The sequence below is a fragment of the Pteronotus mesoamericanus genome, unplaced genomic scaffold (genome assembly GCF_021234165.1).
Source record: "Pteronotus mesoamericanus isolate MK-2021 breed Mesoamerican mustached bat unplaced genomic scaffold, CSHL_Meso_final contig_25, whole genome shotgun sequence".
NCBI classification, from domain to species: domain Eukaryota; kingdom Metazoa; phylum Chordata; class Mammalia; order Chiroptera; family Mormoopidae; genus Pteronotus; species Pteronotus mesoamericanus.
The window spans coordinates 14,838,102-14,858,368 of record NW_026555105.1 but is presented as its reverse complement, the minus strand read 5'-3'; the positions used below and the strand labels follow the sequence as shown (position 1 = coordinate 14,858,368).

Sequence of the window (20,267 nt, the reverse complement as noted above, 5' to 3'; positions counted from 1 at the left end):
GACCCTAGAAATACCCTTCGTGTTCACACTGTGCAGTCGGGGGCCTTGGAAAGAGCGGTCTGTGGGGAGCGGCGAGGCTGCTGTGGGTGAGGAGAGTGTGGGAGCAAGAGGAGGCTGTGGGCTGTGGCCTTATAACTGTGTCCTTGAATAGAAGCCATTAGAGGTATCTGTTTTTAAAATTAAATATTCAAGAGCTCAAAGGTCTTTTCTTTTGTTAACATAACAGTTCTCTGGTGTCAGATTGAGTTTGGTAGTGCATGATTCACCTTTCGATACTTTTTCTGCATTCATCATCTTTTGTTCTCTCAACAGCTGTACGGCTTTTGACACGGTGGTCCGTGCCCTCTGATGGGTCTTGTTCTTTTGCCAGGTCTGGACAAAGACTGTCGCCTAACTGAGCCGCTTGGCATGAGGATAGCGGAGTTTCCTCTGAATCCCATGTTTGCAAAAATGCTGCTTGAATCAGGTGGGTGGAAACCGCGGTTCTCACTGATTTTATTTCGACTGTCAGAGGAGTTATTTCCCTGCATTCTGTGCGCCCTGGGGAAGAGGGTACAATATATTTCGAGTAGCGAAGGCGCTACCGCCCTGATGGCTGTCGGGTTTGGGGCATGTTGCTAACTTGTGACCCATCTCAGTCATTAATTCAGTAAACACTTCTGTTTGTTTCTCATGGGCCTCACACGAACACCTTCAGATTTTTCTTTTTAAACAGGGAAGTTTTTTGTTACTGTGATAAAAAATATATAACAGAATTTACGATTTTAACCACTTTTTAAATGTACAGTTCTGTGGAGCATTAAGTACATTCACGTTGTTGCTGTACCATCAACGCCATTCATCTCCTGAACTTTTTCATCTCTCCGAACTGCCACTCTGTACCCATTGAACACCACGCCCCGTTCTCGCCTCCCCTCCAGCCCCTGCAACCTTGTGCTTTCTGTCTCAGATTCAGCTCCTCTAGGAGCCTCATATAAGGAGAATCTGACAATTGTTTTGTGGCTGACTTGTGTCACTTGGTATAATGTCTTCAAGATTCATCCCTGCTGTAGCACATGTCAAAACATCCCTCCTTTTTAAGGCAGAATAATGTTTCATTGTACATATAGATCACACTTTGTTCAGCCATTCATTCGTCTGTTTGTGGACACTTAGGGGCTTCCGCCTTCTGGCTATTGTGAATAATGCTGCTGTGAGTGTGGCGTGCCAATATCTGTCCAAGTCCCTGGTTTCACTTCCTTTCTGTGTATACTTAGAGCGAAATTGCTGGATCATCTGATAATTCTATGTTTAATTTTTTTGAGGGGTTACCATACCATTTTCCACAGTGGTTACGCCGTTATGTATTCACCCCACCAAGGCACAAGGGTCCCGACTTCTCTCACACCCTCAGATCTCTGTAAGGATATGAGTCAGGGGAGAAAAATGTGCGACCTGGAGATCTTCTCATACATAGAAATCAAAATCACCTAGAGGATAGTTTTCTTATCCTGGGAAAGTAAATAATTTTTTTCTTGCTTTTATCTAATCTTTACATTAACTGTCAGCCTACAAAGCTGTATGTCAGACCGAGCTTGTGAAAGTTAGCTGTAATTGTGTTTTGGAACAACCAAGTGACCTCAGGCTTATGGGATCGAAGTCTGGAGTCGGGGAGGATGTCACTCACAGGCAGGACGCCGCGGGCAGTGGGCCTGGCAGCTTGGTTCGCCCTCCCCGTCTAGTGCCCTGCAGGGCTGACGGCTGCGGACTCTGGCCCCAGGGGCGGGCGGCAGCAGTAGCAGCCACCGCCCAGAGTGCTCCCTGGTCTAGTTTGCCAGGCGCGCTGACAGGCAGGCCCCTCAGAGGAGGGCCCAGGAGCAGGGAGACAGAAGGGACACAGCCCTCACATCCCACCCCCGTTCCCTCTCAGGCTTTCTGCCAGGACTCCAGGTGTCCACCCAGGAGAGCCCGGAGCAGGTGTGGAGTGCCCTTCGGTGAAGGGGCCAGTGTGGCTCCCCTGTGGCTCACAGTGAGGGTCCCTCAGTGTCACAGCTGCCGAGGGAACTAGCAGCTCCTCTCTCGGGGCCCGGCCAGGCCTCCCGTCACCAGGGCCATGTATAGGACATTCGTTTGCAGGGCGAAGCGCTTACATAGTATAAACTGTGAAAATCAAGCTGTATGTGGATATATCATCTTAGTTTGCAGTATGGCACAAGGAAAACATCAGAAAATGTCTTCCACTTCTCACTGACACATTGTGTGTTTGAACTCAACCATGCTTTTTGTGTTATAGGAAATTTTGGCTGTTCTCAGGAAATTCTCAGCATCGCAGCCATGATGCAGATCCAGAATATCTTCGTGGTCCCCTCAAACCAGAAGTCTCAGGCAGTAAGTCCAGCTCTCTCTCTGGGCTGTGCATGCCAGTCTCTTTCACTTCGGGCTTTCTTGTTAAAGCGACTAGGAAGTGCTCACAACCGAGCAGTTTAAATATCAGCTTACATTTGAGTGTTTGCTGTGTGCCTGACGTCTTGCCAGACGTTTCCTGCGCTTCATTTTATCTTCACCATAAACCGGTATCTTTGGAGAGATGGAGAGACGGAGGCACAGGAAGGTTAGGTGATTCCTTCCTGGTTGCACTGCCATGTGGGGTTGCCTGTCACAGGCCAGAGTCCCAAATCTTAACCGTTGCCCCACTGGCTTTCCTGTGAGGGAAATTGTCCTTCAGGCTGCTCCGGGAGAACTGAGTGGGCACATCAGCGACGTAAGGAGGCAGGGCCCGGGCCCAGCGGGCTGATTCTGGGAGTGTGGGAGTCCAGCCAGGCAGGTGACAACGCCCCGCCTGGGGCCCGGGCTTCAGTGACGACTGGAGGAGTGCATGCTGGGAAGACTGTGAAGGAAAAGTTAGGATCCTGAAGAGCACCACGAGGTGGGGCTTAGCGACGGAGGCAGGCCAGTGCCGAGTTCAGGTCGCCCGCCGTTAGGACAGTCAGAGCGGCCGCCTTGCGCACGGAGAGGCCGACTTCAGACGTGCAGTAGGGAGGAGGGGGCCTTTCTTGTGGGTTCTTGTCATCTTCCCCTACAGTTGTATAACCACAGAGTGCCATGTGTTCCCGCCTCCCTGCCCAGGGGGCTGTGTCTGTTTTCTTCTTTTCCTGTTTGTTTGTGTGCTCCTCTGTTAGCCTTTTTAACAGTCGCACCTCAGGACAGGCAAACTCATTTTCAAGATGAAGGAACTGAAGCTTTCCCATGTGTCTAAAATTGCAACATATCCCCCTTCCCCTTTCCATCCCCATCTTCTGCTTAATTTTTTTCCTCTAGTACTTCTCATCACCTAATATACTAAATATTTTGCTTATTTATCTTGTTTATTGTATTTCTCCCATGACTGTTCTATTCATTGTTATATTCCAAATTCGAAGAACAGTGCCTAGCCTAATGAAGGTGCTCAGTAAATATCTGGTATTGAACAAATGGAAGGAAGAAGAAAGATTACTTATGTGGTATTTGATGCAAGGAGAAAATTCTGAAGTTGAGAAGTATGTGTGTGTGCTTGTATTTATAGTGTTGTGTATGCTGCTCCTTGAACCCATGGGAGCAGATGGCATTGCCCAGGATCTTACAGAAAGAAAAATTTAGGGATGGGGTCTGAGTGGTGGCCTAGGAACGTAGAATGTCTACCGCGCGCCAGACAGGATGTGCCCTCCTGGAGCTTCCACTCTGTCGGGGGGCTGGGAGGAGTTCTGAAAGAGATACTGACTGGGTAGAGGAGGAAAGATGAGAACATTTATCTAATAACTGTGCTTCACAGTGAGTTATCTCAATCCCACAGTAATCTCGATAGATAGTCTACTATCCCAGTTTTACAGATAAAGGAAATTGAGGCCCAGCAAGATTAACCAGTCTGAGGTCTTTCAGGAAGTGGTAGAGTTAGAATGGTGTAAACCAAGTCCTTCTGGCTCTACAAGCCATGAGCTATTCATTCTATAACGGTACCTCCCAGTACGAGAGGCTCACAGGAGTCAACTTCTAAATGTTGCCTTTTTCTTTCCAGATTCGAATGCACCGAAAGTTTGCTGTGGAGGAAGGTGATCATCTCACTATGCTCAACGTGTATGAAGCATTTATCAAAGTAAGCACAGCTACCACCTGAAAGGTGCCTCTACACGCCTGTGCACTCTGGGAACAAGGATTCCAGAGTTCATCCTAAAGGAATGGCCAAGAGATGGCCAAGAGACCTCTTTGCTTCCCTATTAGATGATGGCCAATATATATATATTTTTAAAGATTTTATATATTTATTTTTAGAAAATGTGGAAGGGAAGGAGAGAGTGAATGAGAGAGAGAGGGAAACATTGATGTGCAAGAGAAACATCAGTGTGTGGTTGCCTCTCACACGCCCCCAACCAGTGACCTGGCCCATAACCCAGGCATGTGCCCTGACTGGGAATCGAACCAGCAACCTTTCGGATTGTGGGATGATGCCCAACCCACTGAATGACACCAGCCAGGGCTATTGTTAGTATTTCTAATCTGCGGGTTGGTCCCCTGCCTGAGGTTGTGGTGCAGTTTTGCCTGGAAGAACACAGGAATCGTTTCTTGTATATTCCTGCCTGGAGATGTGGTACTTGCAGCAGACCGCTGGCTCCGCCCTCCCTGCCCCTGCCCTCACCCTGTCTCTTGCGCACCCAGTGTTGCTGGACAGCGCTGTCTGACATTTGAGTAGGAAGTTCTGTTCTATTTTCTGCAAGTAAGTGAGGCTGAGAGTAACTTGTAGGCTGTAGTCCACTCTTCAGAGCTGTTTCGGTGAGTTTGAGACCTCACATAGGAACCACTCCGCCAGCTGCAGACAGGCTGCAAGGGTCCATATATATTCACGTACACTGCCTATTTTTAGGCACAGGGGATATTAATTTGTATTCTTAATATGTAAAACAAAGAGCAAATAACACAGCTTAAAGTGCTCCCTAAAAATTGCTTAAAAGAGAGATCTAAAGATGATGAAGACAATGAAAACAGAAACCTCTGTAAAGGAGAGGCTGTAAGAGAGGGAAATGAGATATTTCAGATTTTCAGTGCCTTATATTCATTTTTTAAATACTTTTTTAGAAGAGGAGAAAGACTGACTTTTTGTTCTACCAGAGATCTGAATGGAGATTGTTCAGTCAATGAACAGTTTTCAGAAAAACGCCATCTCTTACTGAGATTATTAATTACAGATTAAATCAGCGGAAAGTCGTTTGTATGTGCCTAGTGTGTCTCCTCCAACCCAAAGCTCCGCCACCATTGGAACGCAGGGATGGGTCTGTGTTGCTTATTCTGTGGTTGCCTTCTGGGAAGGTCCTGTGTAATTTACATTTTCTTACTTAAAACACTTTCCTGCCTGGCTTAGACTAATTTCCAAGGCACATCCCCATAGCAGTACTTAATCTAAGACACAATCATCATGCCTAAGAATGTAGAACAAAATGAAGTGTTGATAGGAAAATCATAGTTTGGGGCTAAATAATAGTAACTTGGAAATTATTTCTAAATTGGTAAGTGTCATATTGTTTGCCTGTAGTCAAATAAAGTGATAAACTCAAGCCTGCCAAAGGAACAAAGTTTATTTACAAGGATCCACAGGGAAGCGATTCTGTCTGATAGTTTGCCACTAGCTAGGAAGGTATTTAAGATCGTCATTAAGATTGACAGCTCTGCTTATCACTAAAGCCTCATTTGCCCTTTAGGCAGAGAATAAGATCAAAGAGCAGGCAGATGGTGAGCCTGCCAGCATCTCTCTCAACATCTGTTTAGGGAGATGGGCCAAAAAGGGCCGCTTACAATCTTGTGTCCCCGAGGAAGCAGACGCAGGAAGAGAAAATAGTGGTGTAGTCAAGAACCTCTGCGCGCGGTCTTCTCACGCCCCCTCTGCCTGCACTGCTCCGCAGCACAGCAAGAACTCCCGGTGGTGTCAGGAGCACTTCCTGAATTACAAGGGGCTTGTCAGAGCTGCCACTGTAAGGGAGCAGCTGAAAAAGCTTCTTGTCAAGTTCCAAGTGCCCAAGAACTCCAGTGAAGGTAAGAATAAACTGCCGCTGCTGGTGGTGTCCCTCTTGTGCTCTGTTTGGTTGCAGCGTGAGAGCCTCCTGCTGGGGTGTGATGCAACGCAGAGGGCAGGTGTACTTTGTACCTGTGTCGATGGAAAGCTCGGTGTAAAAAGAGTATGCTCTTTTCCAGCGGAGTTCATTTTTACGTCCGAGGGCAGTTCTTGCTAAAAAATTTTCATAAGCCCTGACAACACTTAAGAATTGTTAACCTTCAGATCGTTGAACATTATATAGTTAATTTTCCCATGTAGGCTTTGTAAGAAAAATTTCTTTTAAGTGGACAGTATTTATGGCTATCATGGATAAGCTATATTTCACCTTTTAAATACAGATATCATTAAAGCAAGTGCTGTGTGTTTAACCTGGGCCGCGTCGGGGTAAGGCGGAAGTGCTGTGCAAGGCACAGTCTCTGGCCTCCAGCAGTGACAGTGACTGCCATTAACTGAGGACACACTAGGTTACACTGTGACAGGGGTTCTACAGTTACTGTCTCCATCTGCCACTCTGTGAGGTGTAGGTAGTGTTACCGTATTTTACAGGGGAGTTGCGAAAGCCCTAGGGAGTAGTTCAGTTCAGGGCAACACAGCTGGTTCTAGCAGAACAAGGTTTGTTCCTGGGCTTTTGAGGAAGTGACACGTTTACTCATTCAGTCAGCAGATTGTGTGCCAGGCCCTCAGGCGTGCTCTCGGCTCCCCAACCTTTGTGTACAATAGGCCAGGCTGTGTTCTAGTGTTTTTATATGTTAATTTCTTTAATGCTCACGACAACCTAGTGACAGATATCTTTGTTATCCTCATTTTATAGATGAAAAAGTGAGGCCAAGGGAAATGAGTGCCTTGCTGAAGGTTACACAGTGAGTGTATTGTGGAGTCAGAACTTGAACCCAGGCAGCTTGATTGCAGAGTCTTGTTTTGCCTTCACTGCCGAGAACAAGTGCTTACAAGATGGCGAAGACATGGTTCTTACTCTCAGGCAACAGTGCAAGCGGAGAGAGAGATTCGCACAGATAGACAGACTACTGCAGTGTCAGGTTACCAGCGCTCTGAGAAGTTGCGAGAGGAGACACCTTGGTGATAGTGGAGGACAGCAATGGCAGGCGAGCTGTGACAGGAATGCAGGGAAGAAGGCGCCCGGGGAGGGGCGCTGGCCCGGGAGCTCTCGCCACAGGCCTCGAGTGGTGGCCAAAGCCCTGGTGAGCGAACCATTCGAATTGGACAGTAGTAGCAAAGGGCATGCTAGGCAGGGAGGACTGCAGAGACAGAAGGTGCGGGGAGTGAGGAGCGTATTAGATGCTCAGAGAATATTAATGGATGAGTCCTCCTGGCAGGCGAGGGGAAGAGTTGGAACTTGGGTGATTGAGTGAAGCTGGTGTCATTGCTAGAAACAGGAAGCTTACAGGGCCAGCTATTTGAGGAGAAGCTGACTGAGTGCCTGTCACCTAGCAGAGAGATGACAGTCTTCTAGACCTGTGTTCCTTAACCTATTTTTCATTAGCAACCCCTCGCCCAAGAGAAAAGTTACATTAAATTCTTTCTAAGGAGAGAAATTAAATACTAAGAAATGAGATTTTGTAAGGTAGGGTTGAACTTGGGAGGGACTCAACTACGGTGATATCTAAGATTGCCTCCCACTTTGCCTCCCAAGAACTATTTTTCACCCTTTTTGTTCTACATGGAAATTTCTCATGGGCAGTTGGAAAGAAGAGACTGAATCTTGGATCAGATTGTGGTTAGAGATGTAAACTTGAGATTCATCAATTATGTGCCAAAAGGAAATACAGGAGTCATCAAATAATTGTGCAATAGAAGGGAGGAAGTGTCTTTTTACCAAAACATTACTGGTAAGAATGCAGTGAAACTGATGTTCTCATACATTGTTGATGGTTTTGTAAATTTTACCGCCTTTTGGGAACTGATTTATCAGCAAACTATATTTCATTGAATCTAAAACACGATTATGAATAAGACATGCCATTATTTTATGTACCACTAAAAGAAAAAAAAACCGCTGCCAATTATAATTATAAAATGCTGTCCTTAATGTAGTGAGTTAAATTGCAGACAAAGAGTGAGTCTCAGATTTGATGAAATATGGTATGTCATAAGCCATATAAATGACACTATCTGTTTGCACACTAATTTGGAATGTATCCTGTGGGAATCATCTAATAAATGGGATGCCTTTCTCCTTGGAAGATGTTTACTCTAGCAATACAGACACCAATTAAAATAGAATGTTTGAAATTTTTAAAGAATTACACACTGTAGCTTATAACCACAGAAATAATGTTGTGTTAGTGTCCCAGATTGTAGGGAAGGAACATCATTTCTATAAGAGGATGTTCCAGAAAGGAGTTCCTGAGGTCACGGCCAGCCAGCAGAGTGCTCTCCTAGGTTCTAGTGCCCAGCCTTGGCCTGGGCACCTGTGGCCCAGGAGAATTGGGAGCCCCAAGTTAAAGGAACAGTCCAGCATGTTTCCCTCAGCAGCCACTGTAGGAGAGCGGGGACCTCCATAGACAGTGCGGGGAGACGGTTGCAAGGTGGCTCGACACGGCCGGGGGTGGGACCTCACAGCACAGGCCCGGGCACACAGAGCGCCCTGCAGGCGGGGCCCTCATCCATCCTCCTGTTGGCTGCTTTGTGCAGGTGATCCGGATCCGGTTCTGAAGTGCATCGTTTCGGGATTCTTTGCAAATGCAGCACGGTTTCATTCTACCGGAGCTTATAGGTAATGTGATACTTGGTGAAGTCACTTATTAAAGGACACATCTTAAAAATGATCCAAACCGCATAGAAAGCTGATGTGCAGGGAAAGGAGAGAAATTAAATGGAAGAGTTTTCCCTTATTTATATCATGCCTCTATCCAATGGTGAGTTGAGTTTAGCTATATAGCTTTAAGCAAAGTATCTCAGTTTTATGGAAATGATTCTCAAATACTCGGCCCATCCACGTGCTGTAGAAAGGTGACAGTTTACAAGCCAGGAGGCCGGCAGTGTTTCCATTCTAATGATAGAATAATAGGACTAGAAGGAGCCCTTAAAGGTGGTCTTCCCTAGACAAGGTATTTTTGTCAAGGTATTGGGTACCTCATAAGTTTCTAGAGAACTACAGGATTAAAGCCACCGCCTACCCTGATGCATTGTGGCCCCATTTGGTGTCTTTGGATGGTGGCCAGTGTCTCTTCCTGTGTTCGACCCGCCTGCTGCTCCGACTGCAGCCTGCTTCATTTTCTAGGCAAAGGGAGTCACTGCTGGTGGCTGCCCTCCTACTAGCCTTCAGGATATTAAAGTACAGGAAAAGCTCACACACAGCTTGGCTACCTTTACTCCAAACTAAGTCACTCTAGTTCTTTGAATTGTTCCTTTTGGTCTGTCTTTTCTCAGCTCATTTTAGTTTCATAACTTCTCTATAGCCCATTAAAGTGCAGGGATCCTAATATTCTGTTTTTTAACAAGGGAGCAATGAAAAGGCTTTCTCCCAGGTCTTCTGTGGGCCATTTAAAGTGCAGGGATCCTAGTGGTCTGTTTTTTAACAAGGGAGCAGTCTAAAGGCTTTCTCCTAGCTCTTCTGTGGGTTTCCTTCCCGCAGCATTTTGTCATGACCTTTTTCCCCTCAGAAGATATTACAGTCCTGTTACTGTGAAGTCAGCCACGTTGTCCCAGACACTGGGCTTTGTTAACAAGTCCAGAGTCGCAACGAGGTTTTTTCTTTGGGTAGCCAGGTCTCTTAGTGGATGGAACCCTTAAATGGTTTGGACCTAAATAGAGGACTTGTATGTTTTCTTTGTCACCCCAGGCCACATGTCGTAGCCTGTCAGTATCGTGATTCTGTTGCCCATCATCACACGTGCCCCTGCCCGGCACCGGGCTGGCCGTGCTGAGGCAGCTCTGGTGGCCGGGGCCTCTCCAGGGAGTGCTGTCACCTTCGCTGCCCCACTCTCCTCGACAGTGTGAATTAGCAATTCCTAGTAGCATTAAAGAAGTTCTTTCCAGGGTCCTCAACAAAAATATGGGCTATATGCGTAAGAGGCTTCGCAGTCCGTGAGCCCCTTCGGGACAAAGGTCAGGTTCAGCTCAGGACCCCAGGGCGCTGGCTTTTCTGCGCTGCCAGGGGTGAGCTCGGCCCCAGTGCTTGAGGCACTTCCCTGACACACACGTCCCTGGCACCCACCGAACGCTGTAATTATGGTTCAGGCAGTGACGTCCTAAGTTGTGAATGTCCCTTGTGATCTGGCCTTACTGATAGTTCTGGGCCTGGTAAATTTTTTTTTTAAATTAAATTGAGTCAAGTCTTCATTGGAATTGGAAATATTATCTCAGAGAAATGGATACTTCAATATTGAGCTTTTTCCCCCCGCTATTATCTCCCCCATAGTCTTTATCTTTCATATTTAACTTTGTTTAATAGAATAATTTATATTATTTCTGTTCCCAAGGAAATTATTTTGAAAGAGAGCCTACAGAAGATAAACATAAAGATTGGCAGAGTAATATATTTCTAAATTTTTTTCCCCTAAATGTCCACGTGTTATTTTCCTTTTATTCCCTTGTTTGCATGATTTATTCTTGACATCAGGGGCGGCAGCGGGGGCGGAGCCCATAATGAGCACAGGAGAAGATGGAGAGGATAGTTTTGTTCCGTTGAAGTACAAGCTGTGCACATTTTTTTATAATAAACACGTCTCTGGGAAAGTCTTGCTATACGTATTTGAAATCTACTTCAGATGAACTTCTTCTGTTTTACAAGGACTATCCGTGACGACCATGAGCTGCATATCCACCCTGCGTCGGTCCTCTATGCAGAGAAGCCGCCTCGCTGGTGAGCCACCCTCCGGCTTCTTAGCCGTGTAACCACGTGGAAGGAAAGGCCTAGTTCTTGTGTGTGTGAAGTCCCTATTGCCTGGCACAGCGCCTGGAACAGGTGCCCAGGACACGTTTGTTGGCACGTTATACTGGGTCGTTTATAGAATTTCTGCTCTATCAGAGATCTCCTTAAGCAAATGGTGATAATCCTGTACTGACTCATCCATTCAGGTAACATTCAATTTTGCACTTGGACTAGACACTTAACCTTGCACAACTATGTGGAGAGGAATTCAGGTCCCAGAGGAATTCTTAGTTCGGATGGAGAGACAAACACCAACAGATTTCGGTATCTTAGGAGAAGGGCTTTTATAAGCAGTGTATAAAGGGCTGCCTTGGCACCTCAAATGCCAAGGAGAGTCGGGGGTGGCTGAGATGTCCTGGAAATCACATAGGACTTAGAGTCTCCCCTGGGAGGGACACACTCTTCTCCACCACGCAGGCCATGAGGCTTAAGTGATCAACATCAGAGCGTTTGTTCAGAGTAGTGCCTGGACACAGAATAGATACCTGTTGAAGGTGAAGGGAAAAAACTCATCATTTCTAGTTGTTGTGGCTCTTGACTCTGATCACAAGATACAGGAAATTAGCTCATGCTGCTTTCTTGTTTCAGGGTTATCTACAATGAAGTTATACAAACCTCCAAGTATTACATGAGAGATGTGACTGCTATCGAATCTGCTTGGCTGTTGGAGCTGGCTCCACACTTCTATCAACAAGGAACGGTAGGAATGAACAGTCTGTCCCTGAAACTGCCTGCTAACCGGCCTCTTTGTATTTTTAAATACACACCTATTCTCCAGTTCAGTGCCTGAAATTGTGCCCCCAATAGCACGTCAGGTGGCCATTACCATATCCCCTAACCATTCTGGGTAAAAGCTCTGTCCCACTTGCTTATAGTGCAGTGCATTTAAAAGTAACACATAAGACATAAAAGAGAATGTATCTTCAGCTTGTTCTTTCATCCTCTGCTCTTCTAACCTATTTCCAAAAAGAAATTCTGTCACACTGGAACGCGTACACTGGAGTGGCTCAAGTATCCTCCCAAACTTTCTGGCTAAATAGAGCCTAAAGACTTGTTCTGTTCTGCATTACATTTGTAATTGATGTGTTTTAGTCCAGTTACATTCAGTGAATTATTGATAAGGTTAGATTTAAGTCTGCCATCTTGCTATTTATTTCCTGTTTGTCCAATTTACTCTGTTCCTAAAACCTCCCTGCTTTTGCATAATCAGGTTATTTTAGTGCCCTGTATTATTTCTTCCAATGGCTGTTTATGCTTCTTGGTTTCGTGGTTGCTCTAGGGATTACGTATGCATCCTTAGCTCATCACAGACGACCCTGAATTGGTATGACACTATTTAGCTTATAATGTAAGAAATTTATGTATTTCATTTCCCCTACCCCATTCTTTGTGCTCTTGTTAGATATTTTATTTCTATATGTCATTATGTATGTTACTTCTACATGTGAATTATTTCTATGTGTTGTCATATATATTACTTTTTTTCTACATATTTTTAAATGTCATATTTTATTTCTACATATATTTTATTTCCACGGTACATTGTTACCATTTTTGTTTTAAACAGCTGTCTTTTTAACAAAACTAAGAAACAAGAAAAAGAAAGTATTTTTTATTTCTCACGTATCTGTCATTTCTGCCATCTCCATTCATTTGCATAGGTCCGCCTTTCTGTCAGGTGTCTTTCCCCTAAAGAACTTCCTCTACTGTATCTTTTAATGCATGTCTGCCAGTGAAATATTCCATTGGCATTCATATGTCTGAAAATCTTTATTTTATCTTTATTTTTGAAAGACATTTTTTTCCTGTACTTAGATTTGTAGGTTGAAAGTCTGGTGTTTTTTTTGTTTGTTTTGTTTTGTTTTTTTCCATTTAGCACTTTAAAGAGTTGAAGTCATTGCTTTCTGTTTTGAAGTGTTTCTGTGAGAAGACAGTCATTTTTATTGTCACTCACCTGTGTGCAATGTATATTTATTCTCTTGTGGGTGCTTTTAAGTTTTTCCTTTATCTTTGTATTTTCAGCAGGTTGACCTATTATGTGTTTTTTTGTGTGTGTTTTTCCTGCTTTAGTTGCATTGAGCTAATTGGATCTGTCAGCCGATGTTTCTTTTTATCATCTTTGGGAAATTTGAGGTTGTTATTCTTTAAAATATTTTTCTGCCTCAATAATTCTGTGTGCCAAGGTTCTGGAATTCCAGTTACGTATGTTTAGAGCACTTGATATTATCTTACATGTTGTGGAGGCTCTAGTTTTATTTTATTTATTTATTCATTTTAATGCTTCAGCTTGGATAGTTTTTCTTACCAGTATTCAGGTTCACTGGCCAATTCTTCCGCAGTGTCCAGCCTGCTGTTAAGTCCATCCAGAGACTATTTCATTTTGCATTTTCTCCTCTCACACTTTCATTTGGTTCTCCTTTAATTTTATATTTTTCTGTTTTGAATCTCCTTGTGTTCACTCATTACGTCCATCTTTAAATCTTACAACATATTACACAGGGGTGGGCAGAAATAGGGTCACAGTTGTGATTACATGGAACAGAGTTTATTATTATGACTTGTATTATTATTATTTTATTACTTGTATTATTATTAATTTCCATATGAACAACTGTAAACCTACTTTTGTCCATCCCTGTATTAGTTGTTTTAAAGGGCTTGTCTGCTAACTGAACATACTGGGCATTTTCTGGTTTATTTTATCTTTTGATTTTTTTTTTTCATTATGGGTCTCATTTTCCTGCTTCTTTTATCTACTATTGTTGTTTATCCTGGAAAATATAAATGCTAAGTTGTGGAGAGTCTGGATTTTGTTGTCTTTTTCTTGGAAGAATGCTGAGCTTTTTCCTAATAGGAAGTTAATAATGGCAGATCAGTTTAATTTCACTGAGGATCGGTGTCAGCCTTTGACGGGGCCAGCATAAGGCAGCCATCCTCCTAAGTAAGGCATGACGACCTTTCCGGTGAATGCCCCGGATGCTCAGTGAGGTCTCTGCCCTCTGGGCAGAACTCTGGTGTGTCCAGCACAGCAGGGACCTCCAGGCTGCCCGTGTCCGCTCACAGCTCCCCAGTCACTTCTGTCTGCCCGCCCTACTGAGTCTCGCACCTGTGAGGCTTCAGCCAGGACGTAAGCGGAGCCCCATGTAGATTCCTGGAGCTGTCCTGTGCATTCCAGCCGTCTTAGGCTGGATAGTTCCTCTGCCCAGCAGTCCTGCCCTCTGTTTAGGGTTTACTTCTGTGTGCCACGGCCTGAAGAGCCAGGCCGAGGCCTGGGATGAATGCAGAGCTCACCCTGAGCGTTTCCTCCTTCCGATAGATTTTAGCCCTGTGCTGTCTATTGCCCAGTGCATTTTGTGGCCCAGAAACATTGCATCAATATTTTGTCTAGTTTTATCATCATTTTCCACAGAAGGGAATTTCTAAAACCTGTAACTTCGTCAAGGTTATAACAGGACTGCAGTGTTCTCAACCCCAAATGTAGATTGACTGGTACATTTAAAAATTGGGAGATTTCACATTAAATACGGATTTCAGGTTTCTCTTCCAAGAAGTGTTAAATCTGCTTACGCTGGGGCTTGAGTTTTGTCATGGCAGCAGCTGGCAGGGACAGAGGACGGCTCCTGCTGGGAATGACGCCAGGCGCCACAGGCCGCGTCCTTGTTTCTTTCGCTGTTCAGCTCCTGGGAGCATCTGAGCTGTGACCCTGTGTGTGGCAGGAGCTTCTCACCCGACCCCTCTCGCAATGGAGAGGGCAGATTGTCTTAAAAATCTTGTTATAATATTTAAATCTTACACAATCAAACAAAATACATTTCAAACATATTCTCCTGCAGATTTCAGCCAGACATGAGGTCAGCTGCAGGGACCGATAGTGGTGCCGAGTGTATTGCCTCTGCTGGGTTGGCCTGATAGGAATAAACTGGAAGTGGAAGGGAATCTTTTCCTTCAAAATGTCTCAGGTGGAGAGTCCAAGAGCAGTGATTAGAAATGCAAAGTAGGCGTTGAGCGCGGCCCCGTTGGAAGAGTGCGTGTTAAAGGAGTAAGGGACACGCAGGCAAAGAAGGAGAAACCTGAGGTTGTCTTAGGCTCTTGGAGAACAGACTGAACCTAGAAGTTGAGTCATTTTCCCTTCTCAGCTCAAGATTGCAGTTTCTTTAGGTCAGACCCACAAAGTTAAGAGCAGATAGCCCAGGAGTTTGAAGAAAATGACGAACATAAATTTCTGCATTTGTCTTTTCTCTCCAAAATGCTTGTTTTTCAGCTTCTCACCTTCTGATCACTGTGATCAGAGCTATTTTTAAAGAGGCTGGAGCCTTGAAGAATCACCTGGTACCCCAACTTTATTGTATAGGCGAGGGCCCTGAAATCCCCTGAGAGCCTCAGCCCCTCCTTAACTAAACAGTCAGTCCAAAGGCACTTCTACTATTAACTTGTTAGTCCAGAGCAAATCGATTTCTCTGAGAGCCCCACAGACCTCTGAGGGCTGCCCACGTATGGTAGATACGGTGGACTTTCCTCTGTGGGACACAGCGTAGCACCTCATGAGTGCCCAGGGCGCCCTGACTGTCCCCGGCCCTGTTCCCGGCACCTTTGGTAACTTTCCGTTGCTGTTGTTTTTCAGTGTCGTTCTTACCCTGTGGAAGCCTGAAATGGTCTGGATTCAGTTCTGTTTATACTCAACATTCTTCCCAGGAACAAGCACCAAAAATGGTCCCCCAGGCACGATGATGTCATCGCCCATTCCCCAGCTAAGGCTGTGGGGTATCTAACGTTAGTTGTAGGGGTCACATCAGGTGAAGTGAGAGAATTTAGAGAAATTCAGCAAGACCAGTAACCAGGGAGAAAAACAGGGTGGCCTGTACAGAGATTTGCCTTTTCAGCCCTTAAAGTTTTTTTTCCCCCTGATTCTGAGAGACACCTTTGGAATCTGGGGAAAATCCTCTTAACCAGGACCTTTGCAGGAACCTGTACCAGTCCTTTGTTGGGCATAAGCAGTTAGAAAGGGACCTCTTTCAGCTCGTTTGGACTTGGGTCCTGTCCGCTCAGTCCTCTCTCTTGTGCTTGGCGGCGTGTTGTGCCCCCTATTGCGCCCTGCGTTCTCCCAGGGCCTGCAGCTCTCTGTCGGCCGTGGCGACGGCTGTCCCGCGGCCAGGTTGGGGTGGGCGCTGAGCCGTGGGGTGGGGGTGGGCAGGCCTGCTGTGCTGGCAGCCAGGGTGGGGGTTCCTCAGGTGAAGGTCTGCCCCCGCGGCAGGGTGACACGCCTTAGGTATCTCTTGGCTGTTTGTTTATGACTATTAAGGGGGTTCACGGTACCTCAGCTGGTGCACAGAAGCCATCTATTAGAACGTGTGTTTGTACACTCTGCCATAAATGCATGTGTTAGAATTTCTAGCACTTTGAGCTAGCATGTGTGTCTCCCTCAGTCCTATTACCTGATGCTCACGATTGTACTGCTGTGCTTCCTATGTTATCTATGCTGGTGGAGAGCGGCATTTCTGAAAGAAAACCACGTCACTAGGAGGCATCCTTTTCCTATGTGTCTTCCCTGCCTTGCACAGGTACCTGCATTTGAGGTGCCTGGTGAAATGATGCATGTCTTCATTTCCATTGCTTGACTGTTCTTAAGGAATTCAAGGACACTTGATGTGCCGTCCAGCCCCAGCCCAGTCCCCCGAGCACAGGGGCTCGGTGGCAGTGCCGGCTGCTCGGCCTGTGTGACCGGGCTGAGCCATGGCCGGCTGGGCCTCGGGCTGCTGTGGCTTCCTGAAGGTCCGTTTCCTCTGTTGGTCACTTGTGCTTGTCCCCTGCAGACTCCTCCTGAGGGGCCCAGCATTTACTGAGAGGGCGGGAACCAGATGGAAGCTTTGATCTGGCCATTGACATGGGAATTGTGTTGAAGTCTGGTTCCTTTGTCTAACCAAGCCCAATTATGCTGTTTTCTCTTGCAGCACCTGTCCCTAAAAGCCAAAAGGGCCAAGGTCCAGGACCAGTGAGCAGAGCTGGGCTGCAGCTGCAGGGGTGTGGGGACCTCTTGCTGCTGTCCCGGCCCTGGGGGACGGTGAGCTGCCCTCGGCCCACAGGGAACCTTCAAGAGCTGCTTTAACCGGGTCGCTGCCCATTCACGAGCCCCTTCTCCCCGCTCCCCTCGGCACCTGCATTCGTTGCCAGGATCCCGGAGGAGCTGTGCGGGGCAGGCACCCGCCGCGCTGCCCTAGCAGAGCGGGAGCTGGCAGGCCTTTGCTCTTCGGTCAGTCGGCGCCCTCACTGCCCCAGCGCGCTGCGTCAGCAGGCACAGCACCCTGCCCTGGCCTAACGGGGCATGAGGAGGAGAGTTAGCCGCTCTGCCCGCGGCACCAGGTCGGGTGCCCGGGGTTTGCTGGGCCGGCTTTGCTTTCTCTGGAGGGGCCACGGCTGTGTTGACCAATGAGGTCCGCTGCTAGGTGTGAGTGAGTGTGTGTCTACGGAGAGACAGGACTTGGGAGACGCTGCGGGTTTCCACCAGAATCACCGAGGGGCTTGTCGGGCAACCTGGGGGCTTCCAAGCAGGAGCTTCCAGTTTCCCCTTTGCCCACGTCTGTCTGCGGGCAGAAAACCCACAGGACTGGTGATGGACAGAGAGGACTTGTGCGCTGTCCTTTGTTAGCCACGGGGTTCTCTGTTTCACAGCCGGGTGAAGCTTTCTCTGCCTACAGTATCACCAGCTGAGCACTAGTGAGAGGTCATCAGCTCAACCCCATCGGGGGGCCTCTGCAGCAGGAATCCACAACCGTATAGAGGCGCTAAGCTTCTGTAGCTCAGGAACATAACTTGTACATTTGTGTTTGTTCGTTTGCCGGGTTCTTGTGAGAACACGGGGCGGCTCTTCCAGCAGGCACTGGTTTCATTGCCGCCCCAGGCTTCTTTGCTCTGATGTTTGCATTTCGACCCAGGTCCGATCCAGATTTTCTTCCCCTTCCTGTTTCATTGACATTTATTTTGGAACCATGTAGCTTGAGAATTTATTTTTGTACTGATATTAGTTTGTACTGGCCACTTTGGCACCAAATGCATAGGTCATTTTTATTTCCATTTTATAAACGTGTTAATAATAGTGATAATTTGTTAATAATAGTGAACCTTTATACCTAGAGTAAGTGTATTCCCTCCCATCCTGGTTCCCACGGTCTGATTTTAAGACGGTCCACTTCCTTCTTCCGAGGGGGGAACTGACATCAGCTAAGAAACCCGATGCTATGGCAATACAGCGGCTTTTGGGTCACATCGGTAAGGGAAACCCCATCAAGCAAGACTGCATGACCGGATGGCCTCAGGCCCCACCAGAGCAAACCATAGGACACAGTATAAATGCAGACCCAAAGATTGTCGCTGGTTTCCAATTGGGATCTTTCTGTGGAGGGGTCCGGAAGTACTTATTTGTATAAAGTCTGAATTTAGGTCTGGGGCCGATCCTAGTAAACCTCTGTTGGGGTGGAAGGAGGAAAGGATGCAGGGTCCACCCCTTGTGGGTGAGGCCAGAGATCCAAAATGAGAGGCCATACCAATGGCCGGGGGTTCAGCCTGGGGGAGCAGGCGCCGCCGGCAGCCTCTGCCCGGGGGTGTGGCCCGGAGCACGTCGGCCTGTGCCCGCCTCTGCGGGGGCTGCCGTGCCAGGCAGACCCCCGAGCTCTGCGCTGTGTTGCGCTGTAGTCCACAGTGTGTGGAGAGAACTCTTTGCTGGCAGACGCCTGTCACTGTACCGTCACAGCCTTTATGTGTGTCTGAAGACCCACTCACCTTGTCAGGGAGTGATGTCCTGGCCTGGCTGAGAGAGAGGGGACCATGGCCATCAGGGCCTGCGGGCCTAGCAACGTGCAAGGCTCTGTCCCCAAGTAGTTCCACGAGAGTTAGTCCCCTTGGGCTGGGCATGGTTTTTCAAAGCCGTCAGTGATATTTCGGCCACGCTGCAGCGTCCTCTCTCTGGTGCTCCGGAAGGCGGAGTGCAGCCTGCGTGCAGGACGCGGTGGGGCTGTGCTGTCCTGCGAGCCCAGAGGCGGGAGCTTTCTGTGCATGCCGTTCACACCGTGCCGGTTCTCTCCCACAGCTGGTCTCCCCAGGGTCAGACAGCGCCATCGCACGGAGCCTTCTGGTCCAGCCGGTGCTCCTTCATGGCACAGGGATGGGGGCGGAGGTGTTTGGGGGCAAGTGACCTGATAGGCAGACCAGCACAGGGGAGGGGCGACATCAGTGAGTGGCAGAGATCGCAGAGGCCAGGGCAGCATCTGAGGGACGCTTCCCCATGACCAGACTTCCTGTGACTGTACAGACGGTGCTCGTGTTCGGCCCGGTCCGTCCTCTCCAGCAGAGTGTTTCACTTTGGCCAAGAACTTGAATGCCACAGGCCGCCAGCCCCATACGCCTGTCTGCTGTCCTGGCGTCAGCACAGCCTGTGACCAGCACTGCCTTCACGTGGCGGCCTGGGTGCCGCCGTCCCCTCTCTGTCCTTGTTCTCAGCTCCACTTTGCAGGACTCGGTGCTGGTGGCGTCTGCTCAGGCATCGCACAGGGCTGAGTGGTGGTGGGAGGCTCAAGGTGGAAGCGCCTAAGTCTGGAGGACCCAGGGGACCCCCCTGGAGCTCCTGGTGGACCTCCGGGCGTGGGCGGGGGCGCCTGCAGCTTGCAGAGCTCCAGCCGCGGGATCTGATAGGGGGCCACAGTGATGGAGGCGGGCCTTGAGGACGTGAGGGCACCAAGACCAGGGAGGAAGGTGAGCCAGCAGCTGGGAGGTCAGGAGGCGCATCGGATTTGAGTGACAGTTGATGACATTTGTTTCTGTACGGCTGGCACCCTAGCACGGACCTAGATCGCACCCCAAGCCCGCTCTTTCCCTGAAGCACTGTGATCAGAGTGGCGGGAATTAACTCCCAGCAGGTCCTGGCGGTGCGCGCCAACGTCGGCCGTCCTGCCGCCAGTTTTCCTGACCCCCCTCCCAAGATGAGGAACATGTAATAATTCCATGAAGCTCAAAATTATTCCACATAAAAGACCATCCTCTAGTCTGTTTTTGGTGTGAAAATGTTCTTTTAATGATGGTAGTTTTAAAAAATGTTTTCCTTGGGAAAATAAAATACGGACATGACAGTCTTACCTCAGTCTCCTAATTGAAAACCAATTCAAAACCAAATGTTGGTTGATGCAATCCCCAAGCCTGGGCACTGTGGGTGGGGGGCTGGGGGCTGGGGGCCGCCGGCAGCACTGGCACCAGGCGCCATGGCCAGGGAAGGTGGGTCTGCCTTGCCAAGAGCCAGAATTTCAGGTGAGCTTTCGGAGCAGCTGGGGG

General features: G+C 47.7%; 1 protein-coding gene across 1 annotated transcript in view; it reads left to right on the top strand.

Moving 5' to 3' along the window:
- Window positions 1-18,616, top strand: part of DHX35 (DEAH-box helicase 35) — a 60,106-nt gene extending 41,490 nt beyond the window's left edge. Inside the window, exons 15-22 of the mRNA XM_054573755.1 lie at window positions 371-466; window positions 2,273-2,367; window positions 4,031-4,108; window positions 5,907-6,036; window positions 8,711-8,792; window positions 10,812-10,883; window positions 11,541-11,652; window positions 16,901-18,616. Coding sequence (XP_054429730.1) covers window positions 371-466; window positions 2,273-2,367; window positions 4,031-4,108; window positions 5,907-6,036; window positions 8,711-8,792; window positions 10,812-10,883; window positions 11,541-11,652; window positions 16,901-16,945 — 710 coding nt within the window. The 3' untranslated portion in view covers window positions 16,946-18,616. The remainder of the gene's footprint in view (window positions 1-370; window positions 467-2,272; window positions 2,368-4,030; window positions 4,109-5,906; window positions 6,037-8,710; window positions 8,793-10,811; window positions 10,884-11,540; window positions 11,653-16,900) is intronic.
- The last annotated feature ends 1,651 nt before the right edge of the window (window positions 18,617-20,267 follow it).